At 26.8% G+C, this 21937-nt stretch overlaps 3 protein-coding genes across 4 annotated transcripts in view; 2 read left to right on the plus strand and 1 right to left on the minus strand.

The window, feature by feature from the left end:
- LOC107437369 (uncharacterized) overlaps positions 1-4919 on the minus strand; it is a 49006-nt gene extending 44087 nt beyond the window's left edge. Inside the window, exon 1 of one of the 2 annotated variants that reach the window (XM_016049351.3) lies at positions 4793-4919. The gene's annotated coding sequence lies outside the window, so the exon portion shown is untranslated. Of the gene's footprint in view, positions 1-4530 lie in introns of both variants that reach the window. The other variant, XM_071186747.1, reaches the window with a different exon arrangement.
- Positions 4920-4996: 77 nt separating this feature from the next.
- On the plus strand, positions 4997-21609 carry LOC107437360 (poly-glutamine tract binding protein 1). The gene is made up of 6 exons (XM_071186744.1): positions 4997-5352; positions 8863-9136; positions 13149-13249; positions 14487-14545; positions 15656-15797; positions 21331-21609. Exons 1-6 carry the CDS (start codon positions 5286-5288, stop codon positions 21516-21518), a joined length of 831 nt encoding a protein of 276 aa, XP_071042845.1. The 5' UTR covers positions 4997-5285; the 3' UTR covers positions 21519-21609.
- Positions 11021-21937, plus strand: part of LOC107449418 (uncharacterized) — a 314197-nt gene continuing 303280 nt past the window's right edge. The window contains exon 1 of the mRNA XM_071186746.1: positions 11021-11030. The gene's annotated coding sequence lies outside the window, so the exon portion shown is untranslated. The remainder of the gene's footprint in view (positions 11031-21937) is intronic.

Below are 21937 nucleotides of genomic sequence, written 5' to 3' on the forward strand. Positions count from 1 at the left end.
AACCAAGGCATTATTTAAAAAAAAAATGGATAAATAAATTTAAGGTAGTTTTTATTTAGAAAAAAACTTTTTAGTTTTGCAGAAAATTCATTTCGAAGCATTTTATTATACTTTCAGATAAATTGATTTACGTTTATATTGAAAAAAAAAGCATATATGAATAAAATTGGCTTAGTGAACCCTACCCAGATGACAAGGAAACTCCTGGGTCAAGTATTAGAAGAAATTTGCCTTCGTGGAGGCCGTTTTGATGGAACTAACCCGCATTTGCTTTGCACGGAGAGGAAAACCACAAAAGCCTCATATGGTTAGCCTAACGACAAGAGCACTCAAACCCATGATCCGTCTACCACTGAAAATATTTTTACGTTAGTACTATGGTCGGCACCAGTCGGATGCGGAATTCATATAGACCAGCCATCGTTGGGATTCGAATCCGGTCACCTCACTGAGAGGGAAGCGCTCTATCCCTTGAGCCGCAACGGCTCGGATTATAAAATGTAAATCAATTTAATTGTTTTATGGTATGTTCAGATTTGAACATAATGTGACAAGAGTTATAAAAAGCTTTATGGCAGTTGACGCTCACCGACGGGTAATAAACCCAAATTTTACCGGGTACTCGGAATTGGCCGGGTAACAAGTAAAGTTTTTACCTGGTATCCGGAACAAACTGGGTTAAGATTCAGTTTTCACTAGGTAACGGGTACCCGGTGCATCTTACCATTAATTTTGCCTCTAATTTTGTACCATTTTTTAAGCAAATTGGCCCGCTTTTGGCACTCAAATACATAAGGCGGTAGCGAAATTTAAATAAAAACATTGCTTTTTCAGTCAAATAAATTTGATTTTCAATAATTTTGATTAAAGCGATTTACCAAATATTTTTTGCAATAATCATGCATATAAAATTTATATAAATATAATATAAATTACTTATTGTTTACAAATAATGTAACTGAAATTTACAATAAATTCGGATACATTTCATATGAATTCTTTCTAATTTTATAATTAATTACTATTCTATCGATGGGTTTTTATTAACTCGCTTACTCATCTGTGACGGGAAATCTTGCAATCGAAATTTTAACTATATTTCAACGAACCCTTCTGAAACTTCATGTCTGATGACGTTCTATCTACTCCTGATCGTAACAAGCGTAAGTTATGGTTATTTTATCGCCAAATAGAATAAAAATATTGACACTTTTTAAACTACTTTTAATTCTGAAATCTCATTTGAAGATTAGATGACACTTTAACATTTCCATACCACAAAAAATAAGAATATCGCTTTATTAGGTTTAAAGGGAATTTATCGTTAATCGAAATGTGGACTGAAAATAGTTTAAATTTCGACTGGCGCCTTGCACCAGATGAAGTGCAAGCTGAACATATTTTCTGGACTATCACAAGTAGAATTTATATCGCCATTTTGTTAACAAAGAAAATTTATTGTCCCGAATTCAACTGGAAGTTTGTGCATGATACCAATACAAAACACTATATTTCTCTAAATTATGCACGAGAAGCAAAATTTGCCAACAGCTAATACTTAAAAAAAAAAAAAAAAAAAANAAAAAAAAAAAAAAAAAAAAAAAAAAAAAAAAAAAAAAAAAAAAAAAAAAAAAAAAACTACGATAAGTTGATGAAAAAGAAGTAAACTTTAAAAGTTTTTCGAAAGTTACAAGCAATGCAACTTACGTTTTAGGACTGAGAAAAATTATATTTTTTCTACTTTTTTGTCTATTTGAAATTCATAATTTTTAATGGTATTATTTAACATCAGTATTGAACAAATAAAATTATATTTTCAATTTTTAATGAATTATAGAAAATATAGTTCTTTGTAGAAGAGTTTGTGAAGACCTTAAAATTTAATAATCACTCTTTTGCTTCCCCCCCCCCCACATTTGTTGAGGAGCGAACGAGTCGGTGCCGTGGGGCTTTTGGGTTAAAGGACCCTCAAAATAATTTCTAGCTAAAAAGTTATTAAAATACATATTAAAAGTATCAGATTGTTGCATTTGTTTACATCGCATTACACTAATGTATTAGGATACTCCCTATATTAAAAAATAGTCAGCGCTGTTTTGGTTCTCAACTTAACGTTACATTTGGTTTTGCTGCGCAACAAATAAGAATTGGGAATTTAGGAACAAATTATGCGAATTAGGAACAACAAATTATAAGAATTACGACTGGGTGTTTACTTAGTAGAATGTAATAAAAAAATTAAAATTTGATTATTAGTAAAAGATTTATTAACTGTAAAATTTGTAATAAAGTTGGAATCTCTGCAGATCGCAACAATGCAAGTAGAGTTGAAACATAACTTGCCGAAAGGGAGCATTTTTATTCAGAGCATAAACACAGGCTTTTTTTCTTCTTCAAAATACCGTTTTTTTCTTCAAAATACCAAGTTGTTGCAAATTCAGGTTCTCTTTTCATGAATCATTTTGATTGGATGATGACTATTTATTCATTGTTGAGTAAAATTTACTTCTCTCAAGATGTTTATTTGATAAGTTTAAGTTAATGTCAAAAATTGCAACGAAATAAAAAAATAAAGGCGTTCCATGTTGCCAGAAATTAACATTTAAATATCTATATAAGTTTTACTCTAAATTGAAAAGTCGTTTCGTTTTTGAACTGTTATGAGATAAATTTCATTATGTCATTAAAATAATCTATTAAAATTACTTCTCAAGTAATTTCTTAACATTCTGCTTGCTATTTTTTCTGTTATTTTTTTTCCCAAGTACAGTTGATTATTTTTCAAGTCAGGAGAATCTTTCATTTCCTTACAATTGACATATTAACAAAATTTTATTACATAAAATTTTAATAACAATATAATTTTTTAATAAATCTTTCTTTTTTTTTTATAGGGAAATATCAATTTTTAATAGAAAAACAATAATGAATGTGGAACAATCATTAGGGTTGGCAAGAGGAGGGAGTAGGAGGTGGAGCTGCCAAGTTATTTAATTAAAAGGATTATTATACTGAGGCACTGAATGTTCAATAAGGTATATTTCAATAAGGTACTGAATGTTCACAAAATAGGTACCTCTCAGAAAAACCAAGACAGACCCCTGATATATATATATATATATCGATTCACAGTACCCTTATCATGTATAATTCCTGAATAAATTTTGTTTTCAATTTAATTTTTAAAAATCAGTTTTGGTGGTTGATAGTGTTGTTGCTGATACAACTTATACCAATTACAAAATATACAACAAAAATATACAATTATGTAAGTAATTAAATAGTAATTTACAAAACACAACTTTAAATTTATAAAATTGCATTGGTAAAAGTTTAAAAGATGAATTAATTTATTTAGAAAGCAATAATTTAACTTATAAAGCATCTAATTTTTTTTTAATTTAATTTTAAAGTTTAATATAAAATATCACTAAAATAAATTTAAAAAAAAAATAAAAATACTCATTAAACTGTATTACACAATTTATACATCTTTTGAGGAAATAAACCTTTACAGAAATAATATAATATACATAATTCATAATACCAGTTATAATAAAAAAAAAATTTTTTAAGCCTAAAATAGCAAAATGCTTCAATAAAATTAATTCATAATACCAGTTATAATAATAAAAAAAAAAAATTTAAAGCCTAAAATAGCAAAATGTTTCAATAAAATTAAAGATTTTTTCTTAGATGCTTTTAAATTGTTTATTTACAAATTGTAATAAGTTATAGCCGATTTTTATGTATAATCAGGGGTCTGTCCAAGCCAAATTTACTACCCTTTGGCTGTACCTTCACAAATTCAACTTTAAGAAAAACGGTAGTTTCACAAATTACCTTTTCTTAAAATTTTATTTTTGAATCCCATAGGAATAAGAAACGATAAATCTATATTTTTGTGTTGATTTTTTAATTTTCACAAATTATGTCTAAATTTTCACAAATTAGGAGAATTTTCCCCATATTAAGATTTTATTGATTTTAAAAAAAAAATCAATAAAATCTTGATATGGTGTCAAAATGTGAAACAAAATTAAAAATTTTAAGCGTCTTACATTAAATTAACACAACGTCATTCAGTTTTGTTCAGTCAATAATAGAAATTAGCATTTTATCTAAATCTCAATTTTCACAAAATAGAACACTTCGAAAACTGCACGTTTCATAATTATACAAAATAAGAATTGTTCAGAGGATATGAAAATTATTAATTTCTATCACGAAATTAAAAATTTATTAAACGCAAAAGTTTTAAATGCGTTGGAAAATATTTTAAGCACAAATAAAGTACAGTATAAAACGTTTTCCATTTAACTATCACGAACTGTTTTTTTGTTTAAATAGATACAAAGTAAATAAAAATGCGTCATTAGACATTAATTACAGGATAATTATAAGCATTAAATTGCCGAAAACGATGTTTAAATTCTGATTAATGTTAATTAGTTTAATAATTATTTTCTGTAAATGTTTTAACGCAGATTTAGAATAAAAAAATTGTAAACGGAATAAAAACAAAATTACCTCTTGCATTTTATTCTATAAAAATCTTCCCGGATATTCCCTTTTTCGACAACAGAGAGATTGAAAATATGAATAAATAAATATTTGAAATTAAAATGAACAGTTTGCCAAAAAAAAAAAAAAATTAGAGTTTCGCAGTTTATGATATCAATTTGAATCGGGTATCGTATTCGCAGCCTCTGTTCGAAAAATGCAAAACAAATTAGCCGGGCAGGAAAATAAATTTCTCATCCCTTACAAAACAATTAAACAGTGAACAAACCTGTAAAATTCTTTATATAATCCTCCTAACCTTTCTGGAAACTAGAACTCGAATGAACGTTTTTTCGTCTGTCCAAATTTTTCTTTCGTCATAAATCATAAAAACAAATAATTTGACTTGATGCCAGATTTCATAGTAAATATATCAGAAGTAAAAATCTTTCCAAATTAAAACTTCTATTAGAGCTACAAGCGCCTTTTCTATATAAACATAGAACTCAAAATTGCTTCTACACCAACTTTTTTATGATTTGTTGATATTAAATTTCTTGAATCCAACGAGCTTGAATCTTAATTAAAGAATTGCTTTAATTTTGTTGTAAAGAGCTACATGATTGTGGCAGTACTTTTATAAGGAAAATAATTTAGCATTAAGTTTCAAAAAATAGATAGTTTTTTAGTGGTGTTAGCAGAATTACTCTCCTCGGAGTTTCAGGAATTACTAGAATATTATTGATTCAAGTGAAATTTACGTTAGAGTAAAAATAAATAAAATGCCTTTACCGGCTGCCTTATTATCACGACTCAAAAAGCGTGGCATTGTAAAACAAGTTGAACCGGGTATGATTTATTATTCTATTTATTCTTATTTGTATTTACAAATTAGACAATATTTTGGTTTTGTAAAAATTGTGTATCAGATTAAGCTAAATGTAGGGGATATTTCCGTATGGGATGGGGATCTCCCGTGCCAACAATAATCGCCAAGGCAACAAATTGATCTTAAACTTCCAAATATTTATTAAAACATGTAGAAGTTTGCTGCATGTCTACTAGTTCTACACTTGGAGTTAGTCCCCTCGTGGGCCGCTACCCGAAAATTGCCAGACTTGCCGATTGTTTTGCCGCAGATCGGGATACGAAAATCTTCGCTAAATTTATAACCACCAGACTTTAAGACGGAATCTTAGTCTTTCAAAGTATTTTTAAGTGTAATCAGGGTTAGCAAATTTTTGAAGCATATCTGTTTTTACTGTCATGTTACAAGATCTTTTGTGACATTATATTTTCCTTTTTATTTCAACTAATTAAAATTTAATTAAAGAATATATCTTAAAGCATTAAACTTTTTTTTAAAAAAGTTATAAAAGATATTTGACGAAAAACAACTTAAGATAAAAATATAAATTTTTTTTAAGTGTGATAATATCTGAATTTCATATATGTTAAGCAAAATAAATATGACATTTATAATATTTTCATTTATTCAAAACCAATATTTATTCATTTATCCAAAACCAATAGTTTCATCAAAAACCAATATTTAAAGGTATGGATCACACACAACTTTTAATAATTTATTTTTAATGGTATATTAAAATAGTGTAATATATTTGTACATAATTGCAAAATTAATTGTAAGATGAAGAGAAAACTTTGTTAAATTTATTATTCGCTATTCCATAATTTGAGTATAAAAGTAGGTTTTGATGGATTTTACCAGTCAAACACCAGTTTTTAATGTCAAAAATCAAACATTGAAGTGTATGAATAGATGGGCCCTTGCACACTTTGCATTCAGCTGCTAAACTTCTTTTCAAAAGATGAGTGATTTTTTTTAGTTCGCGCGTATTTGGTTTGTTGTTAATTCCATCTTAAAACTATATTTTAAAATAATTTATTAACCAAAAAAAAGAGCATGTCACAGTTTTTAACTAAGGGTATATGAAGGATTTCTGCTTTAGAGTAATATTTTAATTCATGCTACAATAGCTAATTTGAGAAACATTTCAATTATTTCTTTTTCAACAATATTTTTTTAAAGTTTTTGGAAACTAAAGCAAATCCCTTTTCTTGATATTCTAAAAACTTAGTATTGTGCTTTATAGTGTGAAGACATTTCAAAATTCTTTTATTCTTTTGATCAGATTTTGATATTTTAGTTGCAGGAAAAGTGAAGCCTATATTGTGTTGGCAAACGTATGGTGACTTTAAAAGTCATGAAAAAATTCAATCATGTAACAAAATTACAAACCTGATTCATCTTGTCTTCATCAAAATAAACTTTTTGACTGGGAATTTGATGACTAGGAAGGCTAACCAGAAAGTTCATCAGAAAAGCTTTTATATTAAAGTTTTTAAAAAAAACAATAAATAGATCGAAGAAATTTATTTTTGTTAATATGATTTACAAAATCTTGATTTTACGAAACTGTTTTATTGAAACTTAGTCCATTTGTTCATGTCTACTTTCTTGCAAAAAAAGTTTTTTTTCTTTCAAAATTTAAGTTTATTTGTTATCAACGCAATTTGTTGATAAAATAAATACAACTCTAAAATTGAAGAACAAATATGACAAATGATTCTCCAGCATTTGTGTAAGAAAATGCAAGTTGACCTCACCCACAATTTTTAATTCATTTGTTGCCACTCTAAGAGGCCATTCAAATATATACTACGTAACCATGTTTTGGATTTTGGATTTCTTTTCCTCCTTTATCTGCAAAAATAAGTAAATCGTGAAACCATTAATTTTGTTGCCGTAATTCATAATATTTATCAAATTTTAAGATCTAAATCAAATAAACGATGTACTTTTTTTTAGGAATATTTTGTGTTTTCTTTCAATGAATGACCTCTAAAGCTAATAAAAGAAATGTTTTTCTAACTTTAACTTTCCCTGAAATAAGATTTTGTTTCAAATTTAAAGTTTTTCAATTGTAACTAAATGTCTTATGTAATCAGGGGTCTGTCCAGGCCAAGTTTACTACCGTTTAGCGGTACCTTCACAAGTTCAACTTTAGGAAAAATGGCAGTTTCACAAAATACTTTTTCTTAATATTCTATTTTTGTATCCTTTAAGAAACGATAAATCCCATTTTTACCATATTTTTTGTGTTGATTTTTTGTGTAATTTTTAATTTTTGCAAATTATGTCTAAATTTTCACAAAATAAGTACCTATCAGAAAAACCTAGACAGACCCCTGGTAATACCTCTTCCCTCTTGTTAGCAAAATAAACAAATTCTAAATACCCCTCTCCCCACAGTTAAGTGCTTAAGCAATATTTGAATGTCTGTTAATAACCCTGTGATTTATAACAAGACATGTTAGAAACCTCATTATAACTCTATTTTGCCTTATTGCTCACATTTTTTCTTAAAATACTAATGAAATAAAGTAGATGTTTTATATTTTTGAAGACAGTGAAATTTTCAGAGACAATCAAATGCTTTTTTCAGACAGCTTTAACAAATAATTTTTTGAAATGCTATAAAATGTTATCCTTGTTAAATCCAGTTCTTGCTTATAACATCAGGATTATACATAAACTTTTTAGCATGTAGCCAACCATTTAATAAATAGTTCTTCATCAAACCCAACATCTCCTAAAATCAGGGCATTGAATAATCATGTTTAACTGTATTTATTTTTAATTTCATATGAAGCTATACAATACATACTGGTACAGTTTCACAGTGTTTCATGTTTTTAAACTAAACTTCATGTTTTTGTCCATATTTAGAAAAGTAAAAAAAAAAACAAAAAAACATTCATATTATTTTTTAGTTGCANAAAAAATTAAAAAAAAAAAAAAAAAAAAAATCAAATTATTAAAACATTTTAAAAAAATTAAGAAAAAGAGTTTTAAAATTGAATTCGAAGGGAAAAAAAATTTTGTAACATAACAATGCATGGTACTTTTCCATTTTCCCAGCACAAGAAAATTGAACAGTTTTTTTTTATTGTTTTATTTATTTTTTGGAAACATACAAAAAAATTGAACAGTTTTTTTAAAAATTATTATTTTATTTATTTTTTGGAAATGCCCTTTTTGTTTTTTTGTTAAATAAATAAATAAAAAATGATTGAATTTACTTCCTTTCGGCTAACGGAAAAGTTCCCATTATACCTTCAATGAAGTAACAGCTGAGAGTATTATTATACCATTAATCTATGAATAATATATTGTTGTGTTTTTTTTTTTTTTTTTTTTTTTTTTTTTTTTTTTTTTTTTTTTTTNATTTCATGTTTAACTAAGAGTAAGCCTTTTATATAGTTGAGTTACTTATAAAATACTGTATGTACCTGTTACAAAAAAAAATATAATGCTGTTCCCTATATTTTTAGAAATTGAGGAAGAAGTTATAGCTGAAGACTATGATGACAATGAAAACAGAATGGATACTCAAAATGGTGATGTGGACTTGACTACTGAATTGAAAGAACCGTGGGATGGTTGCCCAAATAAGTGGAATATATATCATGATTGTACAGTATTCTGTAAAGAAACCTGGGGTTTTGGAAAGAAGCAGCCATCGCCTAAGTCAGAAAGAAAACGTTTAGCAATGCTGAAGAAATATCCTCTTCCAAATGGATGGGAAGAAACTTATGATCCTGGAGCGTAAGAGTCTCTTCTCTTTTTTAATCAAGATCCATTGATTTAAATTAACAATTAAATCAAATGGTTTGTTAAAAAATCATTGATTTAAAGCAAAAGATTTTTTTTAGAGAAATTGTTATTTAAATGCAATTGTTATTTAAACTTATGATCCTGGAGCGTAAGATTCTCTTCTCTTTTTCAATTCTGTTGTCTTTTAATCAAGATCCATTGATTTAAATTACCAATTAAATCAAATGGTTTGTTAAAAAATCATTGATTTAAAGCGAAAGATTTTTTTTAGAGAAATTGTTATTTAAATGTTTACGAAACATTTTTATATGAAATTGAATAGATTTTTTTATTGAATTTCATAGTTATAAAATTTATACATATTTTATTTTTATATTAATAAGTTTGATATAGCAAATTTACATTAGTACTAGGTGTGTTATAAACTTTAATAGTTTTGGCAGGACATTTTCTAAATCTGAATTTTAAAGAATGCGAATAGAAAACAAAGAAAAAATTTCATGTAGTTTTACTATTAAACTTATACATCCCTTAAAAGTACTTATTTGTGGAGAATGCACGATGAAGTAGTTATAAAGTGATTGAAAATAATTATCATATAATGTGATCAATAATAATTATAAAAAGTAAATGAAAATTCCATGCAATTTTATTTTTAAACTTATTGCAGCCCTAAAAAAATAGTTATTAGTGAAGAAAATAAAGAATGTAAGATGAAGTAAATAGTGATACACCACCATAAAGTGATTGAAAATAATTATAATAGAGAACAAAGTGAAAATTTCATGCAGTTTTATTTTTAAACTTATATGACCGTAAAAATTAATTTTTAATGAACGATATGAAGAATGTAATATGAAGTAGTCATAAAGTAATTGTCATGAGTCAATCACAACGTGTGTCTTACAAAAAGCATTTTGTGTTTAACCACTGAAGAAGGTTCGCGTTTATAGAACTCAAACTAAAGTGTGTCCATTTATGTTTTATTTATGTGTTGCACCAAGTATACCCTTTTCTTATTTACAAAGGTTCATTCTTTAAACTATACTAGTTTCTAAACTAACAGAATTTTTAAAAAATAGCAGAATTTCCCTTTTGCAAGGTGGAAGATAACTTAATTGGTGATTATTTATTTATTCATAACTTTATAAACATAGAAGGCTAAACCTAGAGGAAAGGTTAAAAACGTTTTTTATTTTTTGTGTTAATACTAGAAATGAATAGAAATATTTTCTGTTTTGCCATTTGCGTAAAATATTGCTGAATTTAATAGCAGAAAAATGTATTTACCTCAAAAATTGGTCAAATAATGAGACAGAAATTTTATAAGAGTATACAATTTTTATATCTATTAAATTAACATTTTGATTTTGAACTTGTCATAATAGCAGACCTCTCATAATATGTTATACTCTTACTCACTACATCAAGCATCTACTGTATAACTCACATTCCAAAAGAAGTAACTGATTTTTATTTAAAAACTTTTACTGTTCATATAAGCTTTTATTTAATTTTTTCATTTACACTTAATATAAGGGTGATATGGTTTATTTACTTTCTGTTTTGATTCTTTTGAACATATTGAATGATTAGATTTTTTAAAGAAAATAGGAATTATAATTTTTCAAAAAAAAAAAAATTCAATTTTTTCCTTTAAAACTTTGAAAAATCTTACAACAAACATGGAAAATAACAAATCTTAAAATTGACAGTAACAATAAGTAGCTGATGATACTCAAAGTTTATAATTTAAGTTTCAAAAACTAAGACTGAGACAAAGTATATATTTAACATCTGTTTTTATTATTTACAAAATTAGTAATTATTATTTTTGGTTCCCTTATCATACTTAATCCCATGTGAGATAATTGATAGTTAACTTATATGACTGACATTTAAAAGAAAGGAAAAGGAAGTTGTTTGTTTTGAGACGAAAAATAGTAACTAATTCCTGATGCTAGTGATAAAGAAGAAAATTATAATTTGTTACAGCATGAGGAAAATGCCTCGAAAAGCACATTTGATGTTTATTTATTAGGAGATGAGATGAAAAAGTTGAAGCTTTGTGGTGTTGTCAATTTAAGAAATGGTTGCAAAAGCTGAAGAAGTGCAAATTGAAACCGATTAAAAGGGCAAAAAGAAACCACAATCAGTGCCAACGTTAGCAGAAGGCTTTGAAACGATGAAGAATTCTCTGTATTCACTCAAATTTACTGAAGAGAAGCAGTAATCTGTTACAAGTGTCAGAAATTAATTGTTTGAGCTGAGAAGATAAGATCTTGTTTAAACCAAAGATTTCAAATATTTGAAATAATTAAACATGTTTCTTCTTCTTTCTTTTGCATTGTAAATAGTTTAGCATTGCCTACTTACTTTTCCAATTAAAACTTTTTATATTTATTGTATTTATATTATTTTTTATTACTTTATTACATTATATGATTATTTTAAAAATTATTTTTTAATATTTTATGTTGTTGTTTTCCCGTATCTACCATTCACAACAATTGGTCCCTTGAGGGATAAGTGATTAAGGTTCTACTGAATATATATACTTATACACTACCCTAACATAATGGAAGAGACCCTTTCAGTTTTTGATATTTTTTAAAATTTCTCAAGAAATACTTAAAGTATTATTTTGTACTTTTAGAGATGTTTAGTTTATGCGATTTTTATACTTAGCAATAAAATTTAAAGCTTTCTGAGGTTTTAGAGACCTACGATAAATTACGAAAGAAAACAAGTATTTTTGAACACCCTGTGCCAGAAAATCAAGCAATTAGCTTGTAACTTGCATCAATTACTTTAGTTGTTATTTTTAATAACTGCATAAAGTTTCTTGGAGTACATATTTATGGAAATACGGACATTTTTATAAAAAATTTATTTTTTTCGTTATAACTATAGATATTCAATGTAATTAAGCAAAATTTTTGGTGCAATTTAAGATTAATTACAAAATTTTCAATTTAAAAATTTAAAAAATCGTTAAAAACTGCACCAGTTATATATGTTTATATATGTTATGTCCATATTTCTATAAATATTTACTCTAGGTTTACGAAATTTTATCCTGTTATAAAAAATAACCACTAAAGTAAGCAATACAAGTTACAAGTTTTTTTCTTGATTTTCTGGCATAGGTGTTCAAAAATACTCGTTTTCTTTCTTAATTTCTTGTAGATCTTCCAAACCTCTGAAAGCTTTAAATCTTATTGCTAAGTATGAAAAATAGCATGAACTAAACATTTCTAAAGTTACAAAGTAATCCTTTAAGTATTTCTTGAGAAATTTAAAGAAAATAACAAAAACTGTAAGTGTCTCTTCCATTGTTGTAAGGTGTATATAGCTGATCATCTCAGATATCTAATTTTCAAGTAATGCAGAAAAACTGTACATTCATATTTTCTATAGAAATGTATTATGAATAGATTATGAACCGTTTCTGTAGAATAATTCATAGCTCTCAAAGAACCTTGATATGGCTAATTATTTCATAATAAGGCTTAAGTAAAAAAAAAAAAAATATTAGTTATTGAAAAAAAAACTATTTCATAAAATATTTATTTTCCAAATTATAAGTGCTAAAATAGAATACAAAAATGTTATTATTTACTTTGTTTTTTTTTTCCACATTTTTAACAAACATAAAAAAAAGTTTTAAAATTTTTTATTCATTTATCTCAGGGGTGTTAATTTATTAGTTGAAGTTTGTTATACAACTGTATTTCTTTTTTATATATTAGCGTGTGCTTAAATAGCAGAAACCGCTGTGTTGATCTGCAAAACTATAGAAAAATTGTATGATTTATCTGAGTCCATTATTGATATTTGTATTGCTAAAATTTATCTCTAAAGCAATAATTAATATACGCTGCAAGCTGCTTCTGCTTCTGGAGTGTGTGTTTTTTTCCAATCAAAATTTATGTTGTCCAATGTAATTTTTTATTGTTTTGTATTAGTTTTATTAATTAATGATGGAAAATTTACTTTCCAGAGGTAGATATTACTACTGGAATACAGCTACAGGTGAAGTTGCTTGGCTATCTCCTTCTCATCCTCGCTGCAAAATTTCTCCACCTGCTGAAAAGCTTCGAGGTAAATATGGTTCATTGCTGAGACAATTTTTGTTGTGTTTTTCTTACAGCTATAGCTTGGTTATTATGACTCATTCAATAAGATCTCAGATTTAAGGAGAATATTTTTAATAAATGTTAAAAGTCTGTAAAACAGTTATAAATGTAAGTCTGTCTGTAAAAGTCAGACTTAATGTTAAAAGTCTGTAAAAATAATATTACCTATTATAATGTGAAATAAGATTTTTTTTGTGGAATTTTTCGTATACTTTTGACTGTTCTTGAAAACTTAATTCCTTTTGAAAGGGTTTAAAAATACTCATTTTGTTCAATTTGCTGAAATTTTTGTAAATAGATAAATAAATTAAAAAAAGACAAAATGAAGTTCCTACCATGAATCTCTTATTTTAAATAACTTACAAAAGATGTTGCTATGCAAATCATTCTACATCTACTGCTCCTTATGTGACTCGATTATATTTCTGACCAAATATTTGTAAAACAGGAAATGTGATAGAGATGGGAAAGACATAATTAAATTGATAGAAAGCATTGTTAAATTGTAGTGTAACATTTCTAGTTAATGATTGCTGTGCAGTTCTCCATCCTTATGTGCTTTACCTCACCTCTAAGCTTGTTTTTGCTATACTGAATTAACTTATCGATGTATTAAGTAATTTTTACACAGTGTTTCAATTAGTGGAAAATCAAAGTGTAACAAATGTATCATATATCCAGCCATTGCTTTTATCTCTTGAAGAGAATTGATTTATTTTTCTTTTCAATTGTTGCTTATTACTTATGTAAAACGATGTATTAATTTGCATAGAAATTAATGACTGGATTGCAATTATAAACTGTGTAAAAAAATGTTTAAGTATTGGTTTTTCCTTTTTTCAAATGAGTTTCTTTCATTTCTCCTGCTTGGGTTGGAAGAAACCTGTTTCTTCTATGAATTTTTTTTTGTTCTTTCATTGCGGAAGAGACTTATCATTCTTAAACAAGCATAAATATCCCCCTACAATATGATAGGCACAACTCAGGATTGTGTCAGATTATGGAGAGATTCTCATTTGTTTGATAATAATGTGTTTACACTTTTAGTTTAATGGCTTCTAAATAGTTATTTGTCGAACTTGCAAATTTTGTTTCAACTTTTTAAGTGTTTGGCAAGTGTTAAGCATGCATTGTTAACTTCATAATCTTACAATGTATTTTTTATATATATTTACCATGTAATAAATGTGGTTTAATTTTAGCTGTCTTGAAAGAAAATTTCCTTGAGCCAATGGATGAAGGTGAAGATCAAGATCAAAGTGTAAGTATGAAAAACTAACTTTAAAATCAAATCTAAATGTGCAATATAAAAACTATAATAGAAATTTTTTCCAAACATTTAATGGATTTATTAAATATTTACTTCTATAGTAATCGATTTTCAATTGAATTCACACTGTTTTTATTTAAAGCTGTTGAAAGTTATAATTAGTAGAAAAATTGTAAATATTAGTTTTAATATCATTTGTTTGCCTGTTTGGACACTTATCTTTGTCAGAATAGCACAGACCCCATACATTCTTCGAGATTTTTACTTACATTTTTTTAAAAATCTTTCTTTGTAATAACATTATTTGATTTTCGTACTTAATGTAATGTCATTAATGTTTTTCACTGTATAATTTTTTCCTAATTTTGAGTTGCTATTGTCTATACCTAATTCTTTTCTTGTATTATAGATATTTCAATTTCATACAAATAATATTCCCATTTATATTTTGATACTAATAGATGAAACTTGATTGAGGGTTGCAAATATTCTTTATGTGAAACACATTATAAGAGTTTAAGCATTTTTAAGTAATTTAAAATGTATTTTTTTTCTTCAAAATTTATATCTTGGTATAAAAATAAGTACTTATTTTTGCATTTCTAATTTTATGTCAAAAAATATGTGTATTTATTTTTTCATCAGTTATTTTAAATTGAATGTTATTCAAAAGTATTGTCTTGTGCTCGTAAAAAAATTTTTACTAGAAGAATTGCACTAGAAGGTACCAATTTGAATTGTAAAGATGTGAGAAAAAGTCTAATCGACTTGAAATAAATAAAATTTATATAAATGAAAATAAAATTCATTTCAATCATTGTTATTGTTCTGTTTTATTATTTTTATTTAAAGTTTTAAAGCATTGACTGCATCAGAAATTAGTAGTGGAAGTAGAGAAATCAAAGCAATATCCTACTAGAATAATATCATCATATTAAATAAATCTATCTTAAAAATAAAAAAATAAAAAGTTTTATGACATAACAATTTTGGAATTCTAAAATACAATTACGTCTCAAAAAATTTAGTTGAATAAAATGAAATGAAACTGATTTTTATGTACATTTTTTCTTATTTGGAAATGTATGCTTTAAATTTTAGGATTCAGAAGATTCTGAGGATGAAGACAATGAGCTCAATGAAGAAAGAAACAGAATGGAAAGACAGCGTAAAAGAGATTTGGGCAGAGAAAGAGCACGAGGTGATTATACAAAAAACTTAAGTCCTTTAACATTGATTCCCTGTGTGTAAATAGTTTAGGGCCATACTGGTGATCTCGGCAATCATCGAGTGGAACAGTTGGACCGACTTGCCTTGATATTCTTTTTTCGATGTGTGTCCGGTTGTCGTGCTGGAAACATGTAGCTTTGGGAAAAACTGTTTTAGGTCAAAATCTAAAAGATTTTTTCCAAGTTTCATTGTTTTCCGTGGTTGAAGTGTAAGGAATTTTCTTATTGGCTTTAAATAAACTGAGATTCTTACAGGACATGAAAATTTTTAAAAGCTATTTCTTTAGGTTTAATTTAGTGAATTGTAATTTTTGTTCTTGTGGTCAGGATGTTGAAATTGTAGAACACGTTATATTTTATTGTAATTTATATTCAACTCAAAGCTTGAAAAAGGAACTGAGACGCTTAGATATTTCTTGATCATTTGTTTTGTCCTTGTTTGCTAAATGCGCCGAAATCCTAGTATTTTATGAAATTTTGTTTACTACAAAACAGATGTTGCAACAGAAATAAAACTGGACTGACTGTCTTTGTAAGTACTTCCAATACATCAATGTCACCTCTGATTCTTTTTGCCCCTTTAAGAAACACTATGGCGAGCAAAGAGGCCCCTTTTCCCCCAATCTAAGATTTTAGATTAAATTTTTACTTTATGGGTTCTTAAAATTCATTTTCTTTTCTTTCATTCTTGACAAATTTTGAGGATAGTGCCATTCAATTACACTACTCCTTTCATAAAAGATTGTGCTTGATAGCAGAAATAGTGCTTGGTAATTTACTTTTAGAAAAATGTGTATTAATTTAATTTTATCAGAAAGATATGAATGGAGTGTTTAAAATAACCCACGCCTTGTATATCAAATTGTTATAGAATGTTCTGCATTTTGCATTTTTCTTAACGATACTGCTGATCGAGTAAATATCCATCATCAGCTTATTTGCGAAAATAGAATAAAAAAGAGTAGGAGCATATATTTAGTGTTTCCTTTTCCTGCCACCGTACCTTCGATTATTGAGTTTGGCCGAGAGAGGAAAAAAAGGCCTCTGAAGTAATCTTTAAAAAGAAATGAACTTGCCTCATCGTGACATAAACCTTGCTTTCCTTCATGTTTCGATTTTAGACTTGAGGACGAGGAATGCCCTGAATTAATGAATGTACTAATGTCAGTTTTTTAATTGTTTTAAATTTTTTTTTTCATTCTATTTGTTGTTTTATTGTATTGTTACAAACGTGAAGTTAAAGAAATTTTATTTTGAAATTTTGTATTGACAAAGCATGCTGCCTCAGTTTTTTCTGAAAAACAATTCTTTTCAATAATTAAAATATGATTTCTAAATACTCTACCTGCCTCATTCTCATATTAATTTTATTTCCAACTGATATGCTATGTAATGTCTCTGTGTTCATTTGTTAAAAAGATCTGGACTAAGAATAATTGTTTGTACTCTTATTGTTTTCCATTAGTTTTATTTGCGTCTATAAGCTTGTATTTTTATTTTCTTCAACCAGACCAATCGTCTCTAAAGGAAATTATCTTCTTCAACAAAAATAAGCTTCTTTAATAAAATTCAATAGTTATTTTTACCATCATATTTTTTTCACACTAATATGTAACTATAGTTATGATTAGGAATAAATAAAATTAGTTAAATATTTTATTTTGCTTTTCTTTAGAGAGTTAATAAAGTTTAGACGTCAATAACAAACTTTAAGCTTGGTGAACAAGTATTGGCTGAATTAATGCATTAATTGTAAAGATTATTTCCTCCATGTGTACCATACTCATCTTTATTAATTTAAAATTTTTCATAATAGTATGGAGCTGTACTTAACGTCAAGCTTAAGCAAAGAAGCTTAACGTCAGAAATGCTAAATTTAGTCTTCATGAAATAACTTTTTAATCTTGTCTAACTGTAAGACCAATTTGTAAAGTTTACAATAAAGTTAAAAATAAAGAATAACACATAGGAAAATAAGGTTAAATTTTTGTAAGAAGTAAAATAATTAGTAAAAAATAAGTGAGGTTGCTAAAAAAATTGATATAATTTTTTAGCTAACAAACAGAAAACAAAGGAAAGCCCTCTTAATATTAAAAGCTTTAAAGAAAAATTATAAAAAAATATGAGTGCTTTTAAAATAATATTTAATGTTAATATATTAAGGATTTTATGTATNTTACACTACCATGTCTGTTTACACAATTAGTTGTATGAAAAATATTTATTTATTTAACTGAATAATTGTCTAATTAGGTTTATAGTCCAAATCAAGTAGAATTTTAACTTCTTATGTAGAATTATTCGGATTCTTTAATTTCTGAGCTTTATAATGCCATAACTAATATCACATCCAGTGATCGACGTGACAAACTTAGCAATAAACCTTGCATTCTTTATGTGCTATTTTTTTTTAAACAATTAACTCTTTTTTAATAATATTTAAGTTATATAAAAAATATCTTTTTCCTGAATCTGTAAAATAAATAAGGATTATAGTTACAGGAATTACTATTTTGATCATGTCTAGCCAAAAATGTATGAGCTAAAAATAAATTTTTTGTTAAAAAAAAAATTATGAAAAATATCTAAATAGTGCAGAAAAAACATGCATTTGATTATTTTCAAGAAGTAAATTTTTTTCCTTCAAATTTTCAAATGACACCGAATTTTGAAAATGACCCAGTGTTGTTGTGGCAAACATTTTTAACCGGAAGGCTGATCATTGCAACATGCAGAAGAAAGGTGCAATATAAAATTATACAAGATAATTTTTAATAAAAAAAAATAATAAACTTATCTATAATTATCAAAGTTATTTTTTCCACTTAAGTTTCTTTATTTTGATGTAGCTTCCATATTTTTTCTCTCCTCTCTATTTACCTAAAGAAATACTTTTATTTTTATTTATTTATTTTTTCCTTCTTAAAAATCAGTTAACAATATATAGAAGGTTACAGGTTTACAAATTATTATTAACATGCTTATAAAGTATTATGAATTATTATATTATAAATTATTATATATTATTATATTATATATGTATATTATAGACATAATAGGTTTATATTGTTTATAGAGTACTGAATTTAAATCACTTTTAAAAACTATTGATTTATGCCAAAAATATTTTTTATACAGTATAATTTATTATTATACTCTTAAAGTTAGGATTTTTTTAAAGTTTTATTTCATTGATATTGAAGGTTTTATCCAGAGTAAGATATGTATGTTTGTAAATTATTATTTGATGTTCAATAGAGAGATAATAATTTAAAAAATTGGACTAAATGAGAAAAAAAGTGGAAAGAATTGTAATTTTCCATAAGATGCAACTTGTGGTTTAATTAATATATTTCAATTATACCCATTTATATTTATTTAAATACTTGTACTGTCAAAAATAATTATATATTTGTTTGTGTACATAAATAATGTAGTACTTGTTTTGAGGTGAATAGTTGAGACTATTTTTTTTTATGTTTCCTGATCTAAGTTATTCTTCATCTGATATCTAACTCAAAAATTAGGTCTTGGTGTTTACTAATTCATGAGGGTGTTGAGCTTACATAAAATTGACTGCAATCATATTTATACAGTGATTAATTTTGAAAATTAAATAACAAATGAAGCCATTTTACAAAGGATTATCTGAAAAATAAGTTTCCTATGATCCATAAAAAACCATATTTTCTTCAAAAGCTTTATTGCAAAAGATACAGCTAAATTTCTGAAACTTCTCAACATAAGAACCACTGGAATTGTCCTGCAGTTGGAATTAGTGCTTCACGATAGATTTCGAAAAAAATAGTGTAGCAACTATTTTCTTTTTATTGCTTATGCAATCAACGCTAAAATAGAATTTTAAAAAATTATAAATAAATAAACAAAACTAATAAAATTTAATTTATTTTTGAAAAACAAAATGTTTACAGTCAAACAAAAATGACATATACTTAAAAAATCTGTTTTCTTTTTTGTTGTTGTTTTTTTGTCACTTGCTTAGATTTTCTTTGGAACAGCAGTATAGTGAGATAAGACATATAGTCCAGTAGCACTATTGTCTGCTGTCTGATAATAAAGCCAGCGTGTCACAACAGTCTGCACGCCTTACCTGTGGAAAAGTAATGCTTGTATGCAAAGGCGAATTCTTGCTGAGAGCTGATTAACCATTCCTATAGTTCAGATCTTGCTCCCACTGACTTCTATCTGTTCTTGCACATATAGAAACTCCTATTCTAACATCGCTTTTTGACAAATGTGACTCACTGGCTCCATTCTAAGTGGACTCATAACACATCTCGATAGCTCAGATCTTATTTCAGTAATCATATGCAGTTTAGAAAATCTATAAAGGCTATTTATTTTCTCAACGCAACTGAGCTCACACCAATACAGCAGTTCTCGCTAAAGGCTCGTTAGAAGCATAACAATGAACTAAATCGTTCTTTTGCTACCTTCTAATTATAAATACATTATACTTAGTACTGAAAGAAAACACAAATAATTAAGATCAAAAGGGTAAAACTTCTTTGAAAAAAACGAGGTAAGAAGCAGCAGAAATTTCAGAAAAAAGTATCAATACAAAACAAATGAAATAAAATATATAAAAAAACTTAAAACTTTAAGTTTTTTATATATTTTTTCTTTTAACAGGGCGCAATTCTAGTCTTAACTGAGCAGCCCCAGTTAAGCATTCTATTAATTTATCTACGTATCTCCTTCTCCTGACCTTTTTCATTTCATTTTTAAACTTCTACTGCGCATTATTATAGGGGGCGTTGTTTTTCAGTTTTTAGTGTTTTCTTTTCCTCCACTTGCTTTTGAAGTTTATTCTTGACCTGTGAATGTGAGTTTTTAATTTTATGATGATTTTTATTGATTTTCTTTTCGTAATTTGTTTATTCTTTTGAATGTATCTTGTTTTTCCTGGACCTCTATACAAAACCATCGGGGTACTGAGGGAGATATTTTAAGCTTTTGCTTCTCCCTCAAATAGAAATGGTTTTGTTTTTAATGGCTACCGGGGCCGGTACCCCCTGAAGACGTCGGCTTCGGTGGTCATATTTTTATTTTATTTCATTTGTTTTGTACATTATACTTAGTACATACGCTAGATGGCATTGGAGTGGCTCCGAATAATCAGATGGCAGACTCCAATTAAATTGGACTATGAAAACTTATTCTGCTATTTGACAAATTTTAGGATTTCAGCAGCTCTTAACATTAAAATGTGTCTAACATGTCGCTGTATATTTTGTGATAAATCTTCACAAATAATTATATTTTGTTTCTTTTTCTGGACAATAGGAAAAAACTTTCAATTTTAATTGCACTAGTGTTTGCATTATTAAAACTTTATTAGAGCTCTGATTGATAAATGTAAAAAAATTCGATATTTTTTAATCATTATTTATACCAAACTTGGTAGAAAATGTAGAATATATAGTATAATTTTTAACTTTTATTGTACAATTTATTATGCTGATATTTGTTAAACACTTGTGCTCGTCAACTATGAAAGCTTTTTTACCGAACTTATATGCTTAGTCAAATTTTTACTTTACAGAGGTACTTGGTCATCTGGATTAGATCGCAAAGGTGAGGCTAAAACTGGTGCTGACACTACTGCTTCTGGTCCTTTGTACCAGATGAGGCCTTATCCAAGTCCTGGAGCAGTTTTACGCTTGAATGCCGAAATAAAAAATAAAGATGCTTCAGATGATGAAGAAGATTAACTGTAATTATTCATTGCATTATTTTATATTGTACATAGTACCTCAGACTTTGTAATGATGCTGCTGTTCATTAAATCCTTTTGTCACCTTATCTTGATAATTATTATTATTACAATCACTTTAATTGTAGTATTTATTTACAGTGATGGAAGACTACTTAAACAGCTTCTGCAACTTTTATTTTTCATAATGAAATTAATATGGAAGTACCAGAAAAAATAATATTTAGGTTTAGAACAAAATTAGTTTTTTAATAATTTCCAAGTTCAAAAATATTTCTGACGCAAATATCCTAGGTTATGTAAGTTTTAGTACATTTTTAATTATCTCCATTTAAACAACCCGTTCATGCAATTCCAACGCTACATGTAACCAATAAGGTAGACAGTTTCGTTGTATTGGATAAAGAATAAAGTTTA

This window comes from Parasteatoda tepidariorum, chromosome 10 (genome assembly GCF_043381705.1).
Source record: "Parasteatoda tepidariorum isolate YZ-2023 chromosome 10, CAS_Ptep_4.0, whole genome shotgun sequence".
Lineage (NCBI taxonomy): Eukaryota > Metazoa > Arthropoda > Arachnida > Araneae > Theridiidae > Parasteatoda > Parasteatoda tepidariorum.

What these genes read in the sequence shown, in the direction of transcription:
- LOC107437360 (XM_071186744.1), top strand. Translation starts at nt 5,286, where the DNA reads ATGCCTTTACCGGCTGCCTTATTATCACGACTCAAAAAGCGTGGCATT. An exon ending in GTGAAGATCAAGATCAAAGT is followed by an intron (nt 14,546 to 15,655) that starts GTAAGTATGAAA and finishes TTTAAATTTTAG; the next exon opens with GATTCAGAAGATTCTGAGGA. An exon ending in TCCTTTAACATTGATTCCCT is followed by an intron (nt 15,798 to 21,330) that starts GTGTGTAAATAG and finishes TTATATGCTTAG; the next exon opens with TCAAATTTTTACTTTACAGA.